The 17,500-nt window shown below is 39.6% G+C and overlaps 2 protein-coding genes and 1 non-coding gene across 5 annotated transcripts in view; 2 read left to right on the forward strand and 1 right to left on the reverse strand.

The window, feature by feature from the left end:
- The window catches only part of LOC138041534 (protein DD3-3-like), a 21,071-nt gene extending 8,545 nt beyond the window's left edge, over positions 1 to 12,526 (forward strand). For all 3 annotated transcript variants that reach the window (XM_068887275.1, XM_068887276.1, XM_068887274.1), the window contains 9 exons: positions 1,184 to 1,340; positions 3,258 to 3,344; positions 4,109 to 4,430; positions 6,601 to 6,819; positions 7,757 to 8,171; positions 9,261 to 9,317; positions 10,702 to 10,976; positions 11,486 to 11,530; positions 12,123 to 12,526. In XM_068887275.1, coding sequence (XP_068743376.1) covers positions 1,188 to 1,340; positions 3,258 to 3,344; positions 4,109 to 4,430; positions 6,601 to 6,819; positions 7,757 to 8,171; positions 9,261 to 9,317; positions 10,702 to 10,976; positions 11,486 to 11,530; positions 12,123 to 12,427 — 1,878 coding nt within the window. In that variant the 5' untranslated portion in view covers positions 1,184 to 1,187 and the 3' untranslated portion in view covers positions 12,428 to 12,526. The remainder of the gene's footprint in view (positions 1 to 1,183; positions 1,341 to 3,257; positions 3,345 to 4,108; positions 4,431 to 6,600; positions 6,820 to 7,756; positions 8,172 to 9,260; positions 9,318 to 10,701; positions 10,977 to 11,485; positions 11,531 to 12,122) is intronic.
- Positions 1,836 to 1,908, reverse strand: Trnat-ugu (transfer RNA threonine (anticodon UGU)). The gene has a single exon. It is a non-coding gene; the product is annotated as a tRNA-Thr (tRNA).
- A 1,608-nt stretch (positions 12,527 to 14,134) lies between the features above and the next one.
- Positions 14,135 to 17,500, forward strand: part of LOC138043587 (ATP-binding cassette sub-family D member 2-like) — a 21,140-nt gene continuing 17,774 nt past the window's right edge. The window contains 3 exon segments of the mRNA XM_068889936.1: positions 14,135 to 14,539; positions 14,542 to 15,137; positions 16,374 to 16,539. Of these exon segments, the coding sequence (XP_068746037.1) occupies positions 14,236 to 14,539; positions 14,542 to 15,137; positions 16,374 to 16,539 (1,066 nt within the window). The 5' untranslated portion in view covers positions 14,135 to 14,235.

Consider the following 17,500-nt stretch of genomic DNA (forward strand, 5'->3'; position numbering starts at 1 on the left):
GAGAGAGCAAAGTTATAGGACGTTTTCAACCAACCTGTAGGGACACCAATAACGATAGAGAAATGTAAGACTTCTGGTGGACGAACAAAAGAAGGTAATGAGAGATCTTTTGTTTCGTCCATCAACATGACGGCGATGACGTCACGGGAAAACCTCCTACACTTGGAGGTGATGTTTTCGTCTACGTCGCTGTCATATATGAAAAACCTTAAATAACAATGACCACAACCAGGTTTTCTGAGCCCGCAAGACTGAGTACCCCAAGCAAACCATTATTTTAACGAAAACCGCTGGTCAGCAACCTTGGTTCTGGTCATTGCTGTCTAAGGTCTTCCGTCATATATCCTCAGGTCCCTAGCATTATGGATGACAGAAATGAAGTGAAAAATTGTGCTTGGTTTTTGACTCAAAGATCGGTTTAAAGCAACTTAGGAAAATTCTTATCGCAAAAATGATCAAAAGTTGCCACTGAATAATTTGTTCATGAATTGTTTCGCTATGTCGAAGAAATCAAAACGTTATGTTAGAGGATAACAACCAGAACTTATCCATAAGAACTGTAGACCGCTGGCCCCCGTCGGACACTGACTTTAATTTTCATTATCCCTCGGAACGTCAAAAAAACGAATGAGAGCAGGGCAGGATTGCGGAAAATTAATTCAGTTTTTAAAGCAACGAAGCATGATGCAATATTCTCTCTTGTTTTTTAATGAGGTTCAAATGAGAGGCGGGGTGGTTTTCTGCAATTCCGCACCTTAGTGAAAAAAGCGCACGAAAGGTTGACTTGTGTTTGGGTGGCAGAATGCTCAAAACGTTTTGCCCTTCATTAAAATAAAAATTCATTTTATTTTACAGGAATTCACTAACATTTTAGAAGAACATATTCTCTAATAATGTTCATTTTAATCATGCGTGATTTCGATTGTGCAATGCTGATGGATATTCAATTACGTAGGGATGTCATATTCTTTGTTATAATTAAGTCTATTGTGTGTTCCGAATAACAAACACCAATAAACGTTTTTCGTTTACATTTATTCAAAGTCATAACTGGCAACCTTCCATGATAAACAAAACTCAATTAATCTTCAATGTGTTTGCGGTTAACACAACGCGGTAAGTTTAGTCTGCATATGTCAATAGCTTAACGGGAGGTGCTAAAAACCCTACTTTTTCTCCACAGAAGGATGAAGTTCGTCATTCTTCTTGCATTTTTGGCGTTCAGTTCTCTTCTTCATTGTGAAGCCGATATCTACCTGCATTTCCCCTCTGGGTCAAATAATCGTCTTAATGGCAATGGAGCAAATGTTAGGAACGCCAACAGGTTGTTTGACTCTCAGGTAAGCGAATATTCTACATATATTTCGGAATCAAACACCCACACACGCAAGAGATACATTGAGAAGTCAACAAATTTTATTGGTCGGGTAAGCGACTAACACGGGGGAGGCTAAATCGCGTGGGTGGGTGGGTCATGGGTCGTGGGTTGTGTGTTAGGGTTAGGGTTAGGGTTAAATGTGAACCACTGACAGAATGTTAACGCAACATCTTTGGCACAATCCTTTCAGAGTCACTCGTTGTACACGCTAGAAAGAGATCGCGGTCAAAACTGCTGTTGCGAGAGAGCATTTGAAACAGCATAAAAGTATGTATACATCACGTGTATACGTGGAGGATCTCGGACCCAAGAGTCACGACCCACCCACCCACGACCCACCCTCCCACGCCGATTAGACACTCTCACTAACACAAATACACGAAGGAATGAAGCGACCCTCGCACTTAACTGAACAATTCGAGCAATTGTCTCTTACAGTCGCCTGAAAAAAATCCGGTAGCTCCAGTGGGATTCGAACCCATGACCTCTGCGATACAGGTGCAATGTTCTACCAACTGAGCTATGAAGCCTCACAGTTGGGATCAGGTTAAATTTGTTAGGCTCTTACGGCGTGTGTGGGTGTGTGGCGCACTTTAAACAAATATATGTACATTCATTTCATTTTAAATTAACACAAATACATTTAAACGCTCCGAAGAAAATATTTAAGCCAGTACGTGGGCAAAGAACATTTCAAGGTGACGACGACACAGATGTCAAAAACAGGATTTAACAGCGCTACTAAAATTTATCTTCGAATAAGAAATACCCTGGCTGAAAACATAATTAGCAAAAACACCGAAACTCGCAGTGGTTCCAGGGAGGCCAGAAAAACTGAACTCTCACCAGGGGGGGAAATTGTGATGGGCGTCGTCTTCCCCAATGAAAAAAGCAACGCTCGCTTAATTAAATGCCTAAAGAATCAGAAACCTGAAGGAAATCCTGAATACAATACTTGTTGATTCGATCTTAAGAATTCAAATTCCTCCAACCCGCATGATCATCGATTAAATCCTAACTCGGAAACCTGCAAGCTAGGCTAGAAGCTACTCCTGAATAAATACTATAGAGGCCATAAAACGTCGACATCAACTACAAATAGGCATGAAAACGTCTTAAAGTCATCTCCAATAGTCTAATGATACGAGACACCCCTGCTCTTATGAAAACGCTCCCATGATTTGAATAAAAGCAAAGTTGAGTCACTCTGAGGTAAAGTCGACAACAGCTTTTCAATAATAGCCACAGGGCAAGTGGATTTGCCTGAGTTCACGAAGGGCGTGGAACGCCCTTCTATGTATTGAAGGTGCATCGCGCACAATAGCGTGCTGCGGTTATGACAACAAGCTTTACGCACCAAGGCCGGTGACAATCTTACAACGGCAAACAGATATAATCCAAAGCGGCTATAACTTATAAGTGGTGATTCAAGAAAACGGTGGTTCACGTGCAACAGAAACGACTCGTTGCTAGATGCAGATTCATGCACGAAAGTGGCTATTTCTGAAACAATTATATTAGGACCATGAACAATAACGATCGAGGAGGATAGCCACGACAATAGGGGAGCAGTGAAAGCTTTGATTACATAAGACGTTTCAATTCAAGGAGTCTACGATACCAAAAGTAAACGACTGGTATCCCTAGTTTTAGAGATAACAATAACTACAATACTTGGTAAGACAAGGCGGTTAGAAAATGGATGGTCTGAAAACATAACTCACAAGAAAAATATGTTAGATGTAAGTTCCAAGTCGTGGGCTACTGTCGATAGAAAAGTCTTTCAATCGTACGACTACTATAATCTGTTAATTTTGAGATGTTTCTGGTTAAACAAACTTCCTAAACTATATATCTTTCTCTTGTATATTTTCTGCAGAATAATGGTAAAGCTGGATACAACGTTGGTGACAGTGGAAGCAATAATCCAGGCGAAAATATAGCAGAGACAAGACAACGACCTCTGGTAAGACAAGTCACTTTGCTCAGTAATTATTGCCTCTATTGGGCGGTTTTTAATTAATTGTCGTTCAAAGAGAAGCAAGGTGATTACTTTTGCCGATCCCATAGTACGCGGAGCATCTAAAGCCAATCGAAACGCACAACGAAAATGTGCGGTTTTCTCTGATCACGTGCTGGCAATTCTGGATACCTGATTGGATGAAATGTATCGTAAGATTTTTGAAAACTCACTTAAAAACACTATGCAATGAGAGGCTAAAAACATAAGTCCATTTTAGCCGATCCTTTTCAGGTCTTTTTGAGGGCAAAATGTTTCTTCATTTATTAATAAACTAATTATCAGAAGATAAAAAGTGCATCAGTGATTTTGTCCAATAAGACAGACGCCAGGAGGTAACTAAATGAGCAATATTGCGTGTTTTTTTTTTTTGTTTTTGTTTTTGTTTTTGCTTGTGCTTTTGTTTTTGCTTTTGCTTTTGCTTTTGTTTTGTTTTTTTTTTTTGTTTGTTTGTTTGTTTGTTTGTTTGGTTGGTTGGTTTTTTTCGCCATCATTCTCGGCTATCAGTTTAAGATAGCCCTTCTTACAAGATTTCGGATAAACTGTCAATACCAGCGCATCCTTGATGTATAGTCTCTAAATTCGAAGACCTGCACATCTCGACAGAAATGGAAATATCTCGCCCATCCTTTTAGTCAAAAGCACGCTATACGGGAGTAAGGGTTCGACTGGTGCTCCCTTGTTTATTTTAATTGTTTCTCCATTCGCAGGAATTCTATATGAGTGGAAGTAACAAGAACGCCTCTACGGAAGTGGACGTCATGTGGACGAATCAGCACGGCACCGGTTTCAAAACGGATGACAGAGTGGAGACACAAGTTATCTTGCAGTACATGTGTCAACCGTATCCTAAGGGGCAAGTGAATAACATTAACAATGACTTTGATTATTATACCATCAGAAATGGAGGAAACCGCAATAGTCAGAGATATAGAAAGGATCAAAGAGAAGATAGGACGATGAAAAAAGACCGTGGGCTTCACGAACCAAAAGAATACTACAATGCCTACGAGCGACGAGAAAGAAACAAAGGTAAGTAAGTGGATCACAAGTGCACATCTCTGCATATAGAATTCTAAACCAAGACTAAAAAAACTATTTCGCCATTTGGTCTTGGCTAGCTTGAAGCAGGGTTGGACATCAAGGTCTTCTAAATGTCATCATACTATCTTAGGTCAAACGATAGTATACTGTTGGAGTGTCCCAAAGAAAAAATGCTTCAGTTTCACATTCGGTGCAAGATCTTTTCATGCAGCGGCTCCTGCATTGTGAAACAGCCTGCCTGCTCAGTTACATGACATTCTGGACATTTAGTCGCTGGCCGTCTTCAAAAGGAAATAGAAGACCCATCTTTTCGAAGAGGCTTTCTTATTTTAGATTCTACTTTTGTTTCTTTTTGAGTGTTATTTCTGAATTTACTGGGTTAACTAAATTTTAGTATTTTTGGTAGACTCAAATTGATAATTTGTATGGGTTCTCTTTTATGTATAACTTGTTGTACAGCGCTTTTGATCAGCATGTAAATGGCGCTATATAAGTGGTTATACTATTATTACTAGGCACTATTATGTCCAACTTAGCGGGCTTTAGCGAAGCCTGCCGAGTGTCGCCAGTGGGCGTACCCTAAAATATCTGTATTTTTGCACAAAATGACTCTTTACAACGGGTGAATCACTAATACACAAGTTCTCATAGGCTAGTCTTACCCCCAGAGCCGGCACTCTTAATTAAATCTTCATCGTTGTAAGTGCGTGGTTACCTGGTCAGCAATGGTTTCTTCAAAGCTCTTTTCATTCTAGTTTCGAAAGTAATTTGGCGAGCGCTTTGATGTTCTCCAACGTTTAATGATTGGCTTAAAAACTGTTACGTCACATTTACATCCAATCAAAGGCAAGGCTAGAAACCAATTGAAGCTTGTTTCCAAAAGTTTTCTCGAGCTTAACGGCAGCTGCATTGCCTTAAGGTCAGCTGTAAGGTGGCTTACCACAGTTTTTCGAAGAAAAAGATCAAGATTTATAAATCTGTGAGATTAAAGCAACAGGATGTCTCTTCTGAAGTGTTGGTCTCTGCAATTGATGTAAAATGTTATTTTACCTAACAAATAAATGTAAGTCAGGGAGAAAAATGCTAAATACAGTGACCGAGCTCCCGGAGGGGAGACTGGAAACTAGACATTTCAAAGAACTTTTCCTCAAAAACTAGCTGTATGACCCCACCTTAAAATGTCAAGATTTTCTTAGCAAGAAAAAATAATCATGCGTAGAAACAAGAGAAAATGAGGGGACAGAGAGGGAGGCTCCCGGTCCAGCCCTTGGGATATGTCATGTCCACGAAAGTTATTTTTAGACGAGTGGAAGTCTTCCGAGAGGTCCGCATGCAGGTCAACCTCGGTCTGATGTTTGAAAGAAAAGCAAGATTTCATGTAATGGCGGACGAAGTGGACTTGACGTTTGTGCATGCGGACGTCTCGGAAGACAGACTTCAGTTAGAACAAAGACTTTCGCTCGTCTAAAAATAATTTTTGTGGACATGACATATCCCGGCCAACGCCCTGAGCCTCCCTCTCTGTCCCCTCATTTTCTCTTGGTAGAAACAAATAGTTAAATCTGTCAGACAGGTTTTTCGCAAATAGCAAACGTCGATTCTCGTCTATTTTGATAATAACCGAAAAAGTGTTTAATACTAATTCCCTAAATTTTAACCAGGGTCGTACGACCAGGTTTTGAGAAGGCCTTTAAAATGTCTAGTTTCCAGTCCACCCTCCAGGAGCTCGGCCACTATAATTAGCATTTTCCCCTGATTTGCATTTATTTGTTGGGTAAAATTACATTTTGCATCGATTGCAGTGACTCTAACACTTCAGAAAAGACATCCTGTTGCTTTTTTTAATTTCAGATTTCAAAATCTTCGGCTTCGAAGAAAACTGTAGTAAGCCACCTTAATACTATCGTTAAATCCGATTCGTCTGCGTTTTATTGTGACTGTTTTGTAATAGACCATTTTCGAATTCTCACGGCTGGACTGGATCTAGCATGAAATGGAGACTAATGCGGGCAAATCCTTTCAAATGCAAATTAATTTGCCCGCATTAGCCTCCATTTCATGCTAGATCCAGTCCAACCGTTAGAATACGAAACTGGCCTATTACTTTGGTATACTGAGATTTTAAAAGATTGTTAACTGAAAAATACTTCATTTCCAGGTTTGTTCGTTGCCTCGCAACAGCTTAAAGGCGATTCGCCAAAGCACACAAGACAGAACGCTAATGGTAACAGGAGAGGTCTAGAGGTTCCTGAGGAGCGTGATTACTTCCCTTACTGGGGCCCAACTCCGTGGAGGGACATAGCTATAATGGTCAGTAACAAAGAAACGATGGATGTGATGAAAAGATATGTTGAGAGCGCTGAATTTCACGAAAAATGTAAGTTGTACTCAATCTCTGTGGTTCTGAAAAATTGCTTGATTAATCTATTTACTAACATTTGTTCCGTCCGTATTAGGAAGAAAATATGGTGACATCTCGGTTCGAGTGTGGCTTCGGGTCGCACCCAAGACTTCTGGCAATGCTTTGATTTATCCTTTAGGGACCAACCGAGATCGATAAAGAAGAGGAACGCGAAATTCTTTTCTTCGACGTACACAGGATAAACAATTTGTCTGCCCTTTCGGCTTAGATCTTCGCACACAGTAATTAGGCCTTATTTTCCAGGAACGAAGATGAATACTTTACGGTGAGCACATAAGCCCGCAAAAAATGTAGGAGTGATAAGGAAGAATCAACACATCGTGCATAGATTCACACGGTTTCCCTAAAAAGATTGCCCTGTTGCGTACGAGACAGTTTATGGTGGAATCCTCACCTTGTGACGAAAAAAAAAACACTTTCACTTACATCTGAATTAAGTTGACTGATCAGCTAGTAAGACTCTTGTGGGGATATTTTTTAATGTACTCGGTAAAAATATTGGTGCAAGCAATGCGTGCGTTGATCAGTAAATTGCATAGTTCTTCCCGCCATTGAAATCCCTTGGTGACGTGCAATGGAGTCCGCCGAAGAGGTTAGCATATGGGTCTTTCATTGCCTTAGGGAATGCGTCATTCTACTTCTTGTCCCTTGTAATAGTGTGTTTTCACGTGACGTCAGGGCGGCCATGTTAGTGTCCCTAAACAACTAATCCTCCGGGAATTGAGCTCTGTTATTATGCGAACGTTCTTTTGTTTCGGTGGAAAAACAAGGTTACTGATCATGTGAGTGAAAACACCTTATGTCTTGTGGGTTCTTGCATGTTCCTTTTTCCTTGTTCATAAAGTCAGATAGTGGCTTTCGATAACACTATAGCCAGTCCGTTGAATTGCAGGGCTCTGCATGATGGAAAATGGACTCCGTGGAGAAGCATCCTGTCCAAGGACTCCACCTCGCAACAGACCCGCCCAGAAGTGTGTCGCAAGATTCATTTCCAGAGAATCCTGCGAGAAGGGTGGAGGAAAATGGACTAAGGTTCACATAAACTATAAAGAGATCCTTAAGACCGATTTCAACACCAGTAACGACCAGGTGTTAAAGGGTGTGGCGTATGAATCTCACAAAATAACACAAGGTACAGAAAATAAAGAACAACTCCTCCTCAAAGTGGATAAACCAGAGGTCATTTATGCGCCTTCCACTGTTGTCAACCATAATGGAGTAAACATGCAGGGCAAGTTTTCTTCATTCAAATGGAAGGTTCCCTTTTTTTCTTCGCAAATTACTCAGCGATGTGTTTTGAGGATAAGGTAAGAAATCCCTGGTGTGGTAGTAAGCCGCGTGTCAAGTTTTGGCAAAAACAACAGTATTTTCTGGTAAAATTAAAAATTGCCATGGACTAGTACATAGCGAGAACAGACCCAGGATATATTCAGGACGGAACTCCAACAGGAAACCTTCGATTTCAAGACCGGTGCCTAATTAGCCATACACGAGTTACGTTTAACTTACTATTATGATAATGATGCCCTGTTATTTCATTTTATTATATAGATTTTGATCAAATGCCAGGACTTTTCTTGCTCAAAAATCTGATATCTTCGTCGCGCAAAGTGAAGATACTATTTTTCTTTCAAATATGAGGATATTGATGTCGTTATAGTTATGGACCTGTCAGCCAATAATATTAGTGTATTCTGTTTACGCGCGAAGTAGTGCGGCCGTTGGTGTCGACAGAAAAAATGGCTTCGAGACAATGAAACTACCGGCGAATTTCTTCAGTCAAGGTGATCAAAGTCTCGGATTTTGATTTTGTTTATCTACTTAAACAAAACATTTCATGACCAAGACTGCGAGGGGATACGAATAAGCACCCGGAGATAAACCTCGTTGCTGTCATGTCAGTTAACTCCTCTGTTTTAATTTCTAGAGCGTAATTTACCTCATTTAACAATTATTCGCCCAAGGCGAAGTGATTATCGGTGAATATTCACCGATAATCACTAAGCCTGAGACGAATGATTGTTTTAATATAAATAAACAGGTGATTATTTCAAAAAAGAGAAAAAAAAAACATTTCAACGCGAAATCATCTTCACTTACAGTGGCAAAACGACTACTGGCAGTCATTTTGTCCGTCGAGGTGATTATCAGCTGATAATCCGAGAAAACGAGCCAATGAGAGCGTGCGATTTTGTATAATCACATGTGTATTTATACTAAGGCTTATTTAGTGTACTCCCACTAATTTGCGGTTTGCTTCCTCTCAGATTCGTTGAGATTTAAACTTGAAATAAAGCAGGGATCAAGAATGTTATTATGACATTGCAGTTTTCTTTTACTTTCGAACAAAATACTAACCAGGTTATCAATTTATCTTGAATTTATTTTACTAATAGGTATAACATCACGACGGACGATGTACCTCGGAATTTTGACGCTTCGAATAACACGCAGTAAGTAGTATATAGGTGCTTGTTTTGGAATTGTACTGAAAACTATAGATCTTCGCGCGCCGGTGGCCATGGCTCAGATGGTTGAGCACCGTACGCGGGAGGTCGTGAGTTTAACTCCGGCCGGACCAACACTCAGGGTCTTTAAATAACTGAGGAGAAAGTGCTGCCTTTGTAATTACATCTGAAAATGGATGGACTCTCTAGTCTTCGCGGATAAGGACGATAATCCGGAGGTCCCGTCTCACAACCCTTCAATGTTCACAATCCTGTGGGACGTAAAAGAACCCGCACACTTGTCGTAAAGAGTAGGGCATGTAGTTCCCGGTGTTGTGGTCTGTCTTCTGTGGTGTATCCTGGTGGTTAACCTCGTAGGAGACCTATGTCCTATTGTTAATTCCACCATGTATGATGAATTCATACTCAATCAGAAAAATAATGAAATAATAATAATAAATAATAATAATAATAATAATAATAATAATAATAATAATAATAATAATAATAATAATAATTGTAGAAGGCACATTAACAAGCGATATCGACTGAAGAAGAAAGTACTTGACCTATTTCGGATCGGAGAAGAGAACAACGGAAGCAATACAACGCTGCAACTAACAACAGAAAAACAAAATTGAATTCAACTATTCAGCGACAGCTTTTTATAAATCTTGAGACAATGACGACAGACTTGATTAGCTAATCATGTGCTCTCATCAGGGGAACGTGATTACATCTTTTCTAACGCGAAACTTCAAAATCACATAGTTCTAAGTTCCTCTACACTAGTTTCACATTCACACCAAGAGGAAATGTTTAATTAAACTAGGTTTAACAAAATGAAAATCAGTCACAGAAAAATGTACCTGGGAATGGCTTTCACATGAGATTGAGGTGATTTTCAATACATGCTTTGATCTGTGTTAAATGTGTAGTGGACAAAAATCAGAATACAGGATTTAAAGAGGAAGAAATTTGAAACTGTGTTTTAACTAAACATCTTCAATACGTGGTTAATAGTCTATAAGGTTTGGTGTGAACGAGGCATTAAATATACACACTTGCAAATTAAGCATCGCTGCTGTCAACAACCCTTAAATTACTTACTCGATTGCTGCACTCTCGGTTGTTCTGCATTCTGATATCATCGTCTCTAAACTTCCTTTGTTATGATGTCAAGAAGCTTTCGAGCCTCAGCCTCCAAGAAAACGGTTGTCAGGCATGATACAAGGCACATTAATTTTTGCTGGTTTTGGGAACGTACCTTAATTTGCGACTCAAAGGCCACTTTAGTCTAGCCTAAGTGCCAAAGTAAGGTGTTGAGAAAAAAGGACAAGTTGAGTACTTAGTGTGCCTGACACTGTTGCCTTCTTTTATAATTTTTTAGAGTGACAAATGACCCAACAACTCTTGCAGTGGATGGAACAACAAAGCTTCAGCTTGCCTTGGACGTTGCACAGCTTGGTCGTACCTTTCAAGACAGAACCCACGTGTTTTATATAAAGGCCAGGCCTGCTAACATCAAAGACAAAAAAGTTGTGTACATTGGAGGAATGGGAAAAAGAGGAAACATTGTTCAAGCTTATCCCGCCATGGAATATCGCTTTTATCCCGATCCGGTGACAGTTTCCACCCAAGATGTAGTGTGCTTTGTTTGGTCTGGTGAGTATGGTAACTCAGTCAGATCGCCGGGCTTTACTCCGCCGAACTCTTGGTGGCGGAGGAAAGCCCTGGAAACTAGGTTGAAGCCGTTGAACCTGACTTTAAGTAGGCAATGAGAGACAATGGGCCCTTTGCAGGATAGTGATCACATGGTACAAATCCACCATACTGGGACGCAAATTGCGCACTGGGACATCTAAAACAAAGCTAGTTAAATCTTAATTTTCTTTGTTTTAGATGTCCCGGTGGGCAATGTGCGTCCCAGTATGGCGGATTTGTACCATGTGATCACTATCCTGCAAAGGGCCCATTACTCAATTTGTCGAGATAAGTACGCGGATCTCTTATCCCTTTCAAACTAGATTTGGTCAACTATTGGGTGTTACTGGAAGGGAAGTAGGACTTTCATTTAACTTTGCTTGAGGGTTTTTCCTCATCCTGAAAAGATAATGAGAATATTCATTAAAGCCGATTTTAAAGATGACATTTTGTTCTTTCTGGCCCTTTAGGATCAAACAACAATCCGAAAAATAATGCTGGCGAAGGACAAGCCGGTAAGAAAAATTGGTGATACTCAATTAAGCACCAAGGATCATTTCAGCAGTCTGAATTAGACTAACATATTGGCAAATAATGACTTACATAAAGCAAGAAAGGATGGGAGGGGAGAACACCCCCATATCCTATGATAGTTTTTTTTTGGTTTTCAATCTATTAAAGCTTCGCGCCATGCTGCGAAAGTTGTTTTGGTCTCGTGCCCATGGTCGCGCAACCAATGATAACCAATCAGATATATTCCTTAAAGTATCCGCGAATCATGGCCATGGGATAAATGAAGATTGAAACATAGTACCATTCTCTACTTGCAAAAATCCCATAATACACCTTTTTTACCTCCTCCTCCACCCCCCCCCCCCCCTAAAAAATGCCCAATGCCCCCTGACCCCCCTGGGTAGCTCGTGCCTTCGGCGCTCGCAAGGCGCCTTGCGACGTCAAAAAAAAAAAATACGACGTCACTTCCTGTGCTTTCAGAAATATGTCCGCCACTTTACAAACTGGCGAAAGCCCTGGGTATTTGTTTTTCTTTGGAATTTTGATTTCCTAAGGGAAACTAGTTTTTTATTCTTGCTGATACTTTTTAATCAGGGTCAGACAGAGCAAATGTATGCTGGGTAAAGGAAGGATGCAGTTCTCTCAAACCCAAAGCTTGTTCCAGTTTGCCGCTTGAAGTGGTTGACCATCTGGATAAGTTCAACGCTAATAAGTTAAATCTTTACCTTAACAAGGGATGTTCTAGCGCTGCGAACTTGCAGCCTCAGCTGAACAACGCCCCGGCCTCCTGCAACCCGCCGTGTTTCCGCATCACGAAGCCTGGGAAGTACTGTTACATGAGCACGCGCAATAATAACTTCTCCAACCGACGTCACATGGGACAGATCATCGTCGTGTAAACAACTGGGATGCATGGGCCATCGTGTCAAAGCGTTTTGAAAAGTGCGATTTGATTTAGACTGTATGAGCTCAATAAATATTGTTCGTGGTTTGCTCAATTTTGAGTGTCCCTTTCAATGAACTCTAATTGCGCACGCGTAAGTGGTGGTGGTACTCGTACGCAATAGGCCATTTCCGAGTTCATGTCTGCCTCCTCTTCAAAGCGAGTTAAATTGCGAAGTTTTTGTGATGCTAATTAGTTCTACTTTACATATGAATGAAAACTAATTTTCATAAGAAAAACTTCGCTCTTAGATTCGCTTTGAGGCGGTGGCAGACGTGAACTCGGAAATGGCCTATTTCACTGAGACAAAAGCGGTTCTCATATGAACCGTCGTAAAGACGCCTGCGCAAAAATGAGTTACAAAAATGACCGAGTTCGGTTAGCAGAGAAACTACACACAACAACAGCACACGGTTTATTGTCCACAAAGGTCACTAGAGATCTTTATAAAAGGATCTCGACAATCATATTTTCACTAACCAGCACTCGTATTTTAATTGTTTCTGTTACGTATTCATACGACCAAAACTCGGAAAACCTCTCCGGGCTTCTCAGGATGACCACTCAAATTATTTGACTATTTCCTTATCTCATAATGCAATACGCTTTGGGGACTGAGTTCTTTATCAGGTCCGCAATATCTCGTACTTCAAATCACTATATCTCTCGACTTTTTCTGTTTCTTTTTCTTTGATTCTAAAATGGATCTTTATCATACACAAGTATAGCCGGTTTATTGTGCTGTACTGAGATCGATTCTTTATCGGTCTGTATAAGAAAATCCCTGTATGTTTGACCTTATATCTGCTTCACAAAAACCCCAAGGTATATTTACCCTTTATCCTTATCTATCGAGGTCCCATGTTTTATGAGTCAAATGAGTCAAAGAGTCATGAGACACTGAGACTTGGAGTCAATATAGCAATAATTTATTGATTAAGCCTAATTAGCCCTCGTTTCAGTGGGGGCTGGAAAACAATTCTCTTTCATTTTATGGGTTAGGGTAACTGCACTAACTCATTGACTCTTTGACTCATAAATACTTAAGACTCTTATCTATCTGCTTCATTTCAGGGTTGACCATTTGATAATATTAATTCCCTGCTCATCGGCTACAAACATTCCCCGTTTCATGATCAATACACCGCATTTTTGAATGCCAGACTTCATTCCAATATCTTGGTTAAATACAAGAACTGTATTGATCAAGGAATCCAATTGCACTGAGCTGTTTTTCATTCTTTCCATTATGTAAAGTTTAAAGCGGGTTAAGGTCATCCATAAATAGCAAGTTTCTGTGGTGACTTGTCCCCTTTTCCTAAATCGTATATCCTCAAAAATAAAGATAAAACGCGATTATTATTCAGTTGCGTTAATTTTAAAAAATTGTATCTTTCTTTACTCTTACTCAAAATCATTGTAATTGGTACCAATGCAATCACAAACAGTAAGGGTGAAAGACTATCTCCTTGAAAAATACCTTTTCATTATTATTATCGTCGTCTTGTCATTATAGTTATCCTTATTATCACTAATATTTATGATCGCTAATTAAATCATAGCCGCCAACGTCTTGTTTCAGTCAGCTGTTTCACATTTTTGCGAAGTCTGTCATTGGCGGGCGGGAGACTGGAGGGGGACTGGAAAACAATTCTCTCTTCAATGCCGACGTGTGATGGGCCTCGTGCAAATGTTGACCAATGTTGGCTAATTTAAAATTTACACGTTCACAAGCCGATCTCTACACTTAAATATTGCGTGGAAATGGCACCTTTTACAAAGAGACACGCAAAGCTTGCGGGCGTAATAGCCCTTTCTATAGGTAGTTTATACATTGCAAAGAAATATGGCGCGAATGTTGGCAGAAAGATCCTCGAGAAACTTCAAAGAAGTGAAAAGTTTAAGTTCATGTTCACTGATCCTTCGCAGGTTAACCGGTCAAAGTTGAAACGGAGGACTGCAACTTTAGACTACGAATTCGTTTGCCAGGCATGGAAGCTATTAAATGTACTTTTTCCTGGTCTGTGGACGAAACAAGTTGGCTTGTTGTTTCTCCACTCAAGCTGCCTTTCATAAGAACGTTTCTGTCAATTTATGTAGCCACTCTTGATGGTCAGATTATAAAGTCGGTGGTGGAAAAAGATGTGTCGAAATTTGCCTTTTTTCTGGCAAAGTGGATTGGTGTTGCTATCCCTGCAACTTTTACAAACAGTATGATTCGTTACTTAGAGAGCAAACTGTCTCTAGCCCTTCGTACAGAGCTTACAAATCATGCGTACGAAAAGTATTTCTCAAAGGAAACTTACTACCGTGTAGGAAACCTGGATGGAAGAATTGCAAACGCAGACGAGTGTCTGACTGAAGATATTCGCATGTTTTGCGGTTCAGTAGCTCATTTGTACTCGCATCTAACCAAACCTTGCTTAGACGTATTTGTTATTTGCTGGACTTTGAATGGAATGGCCAGGAAGAGAGGCACATCTTGGAAAACCCCTGTTTCTATAGCCGCTGTAGTAGTTTATGCCACTGCTTTTATTTTACGTAAGTTAAGCCCTAAGTTTGGAAGAATTGTATCGGAGGAATCACAGAAAAGAGGGCAGCTCAGATTTCTCCACGCTAGAATTATAACCCATGCAGAGGAGATTGCTTTTTATGGAGGACACAAAGTAAGTTTTCTGTACCTTTGCAACATTGATTTTTTGTTTAAGGTTGCTCAAACCAGTCTCAACAATTTGAAGAGACCAGTTGTTGTGACGTGGATTGTTTGTGTAAAACTTATTCACATTATATTAACAGCAATTTAGTGGAACCATTTGAAACACCAATTATTATTTTTGCTTAACAAGAGAAGTACACATTATTGTGATATAATAGGTCACCATAGCAACAGGAAAGCCATCTAAAACACCCTATTGCTGGTTTTCACTCACGTGATCAACAGCCATGTTTTTCAACGAAAACAAAAGAAAGCGTTTGCATAATAATAGAGTTAAATTCCCGGAGGATTTGGTCGGGGCACCAACATGGCCGCCTTTTCTTTGTTTTGGGCACCAACATGGCGGTCGTGACGTCATGTGAAAACCGAGAATAACTTGTATGAAAATGTTTATATCTCAAAAATGAATGCAGTGAGCCCCATTAAATATTTTATACTGCTGGAAAGTGATCAGCAGGCTACAATGAAACTCTCTGCAAAGCTAAAGAAAATTCTCCAGAGCAGATTCAGCTCTAGATGTATCTACCTAAATATTTAGTATGCAGAACGCGAATTTCTTTATGAAAGCCAAAAACTCTTGTGACGCATACTAATTAAGTCGCATTCACACACTGCAAGGCTAATTGAGTTGGGTGGAGCAAAGATAAAATAATTAATATATTTACAATGACAAAGATTACGAAAGGAAATAATTATTATTTAAGACAAGAGCGATTGAATGTTTCTATGATAATGATAATGTTACGTTAACTGATAACTGATATGATCACGGTACGTAACTCTGTGGAACGTTAAAGATCCCACACACAATTCAATAAGACCAATGTTGTGCTCTGATTTGAATGTGACCCGAGTTAATGCCATTAGGTGCTAGAACACCTAGACACATAAATAAAGATTGGGAATGAATAAGAAAAGATGCACTTTAATGTTAATGTACTGTCTTGTACTTTAAACTGTGATCAAGAGGTCACCATTGTCATCACAGTGCTGTTACGATATTGCTGCATAATAATTGCCACTGCTGTGGTATATTCATTTGTTCATTTATTTATTTCAAGGTTTGTCCACTTTACAGGGGCTAAAGAATAGGACATACGTCCCATACTAGGTTTAAACACCAAAAGCAGTGCACAGTCCATATTGGCCGCACTGAATGGTATTAATGTCATCTTTTTGTTTTCAGGTAGAACTCCACTTGCTCAAACAAAGTTTCCAAGCCTTAGCACAGCAGATGGAATTGCTCTTCAGCAAACGCTTATGGTATATCATGCTGGAGCAGTTCTTGATGAAGTATGTGTGGAGTGCCTCAGGACTGGTTATGGTCGGATCAAGCATTTTGCTAGGAAAAGGTACAACTGATTTTGTTGTTGCTGTTGTTGTTGTTGTTGTTTGAATTTGTCGAAACAATAACTTAATCTGTAGTCGCACAGGCATTTATGACAAGAATAGCAGTGTTAGACGAGAAAACCCTACGAACTTTCAAAATTAACATGAATCACAGCCAAATTGTGAGCAATACGATGCGTTGCACGATTTTGTCCATGACACTAAAAAGTGGGAAATAAAATAAATTGAACAAGTATCATTTTTGTAGACTTTGTTTGATAGACCACCACCAGCTGGTTAATTCATACGAATGAACACTGCATGTTTTTTTTATAGACCATACTTTATTTACAAATGAAAATCCTGCAAGGCATTAAGGACACGTTGTGAAATGTCAAACTATTGTATTCTAAAAAATCAAAATTTTTAAATTAAAATTACTGCCCTACGCCACACTTTAAATCTGCAAACAAAAACTTAATTTCATGGGATATGTTAACAGTACCTGATATTATTTTCTTCTTCTTTTTTTTTTTTCATCCTTTAGAGTGCCTATGATGTAAAAAATATAGTTTACTTATTTCAAGATCTTTCAAAATGTTGAAGAATGGAATGGCTCTCTCTGTTTTGGAATATATACCTTCTTCGTTCCAGAGACATTCAACTTTTTTAAAAAAAATTCATGATGTCGTCACAAACATTGCAAATGACCAGTGAATCACAAAATTGAAATTAGCTGTGAAAATATTGGAGTTACTGTAATGCTATAAACTTAGCACCAGTAATGTACATCAGATAGGGGACAAAGTGACACCCATTAAGATGTTGCCATGGCAACACTCTCGTTTCTAGCCCCTAATTCTGCAGTGAACCAAATATCCTGGATTTTGAACAGATAAGTACAGGCAGATGGTCAGACTTGAAATGCATGTGCTGCCCATAATGCTTTACATCTCTGTATGAGCTTACCAAGAGTGAACATGT

This window comes from Montipora capricornis, chromosome 3 (assembly GCF_036669925.1).
Source record: "Montipora capricornis isolate CH-2021 chromosome 3, ASM3666992v2, whole genome shotgun sequence".
Taxonomy (NCBI): Eukaryota; Metazoa; Cnidaria; class Anthozoa; order Scleractinia; family Acroporidae; genus Montipora; species Montipora capricornis.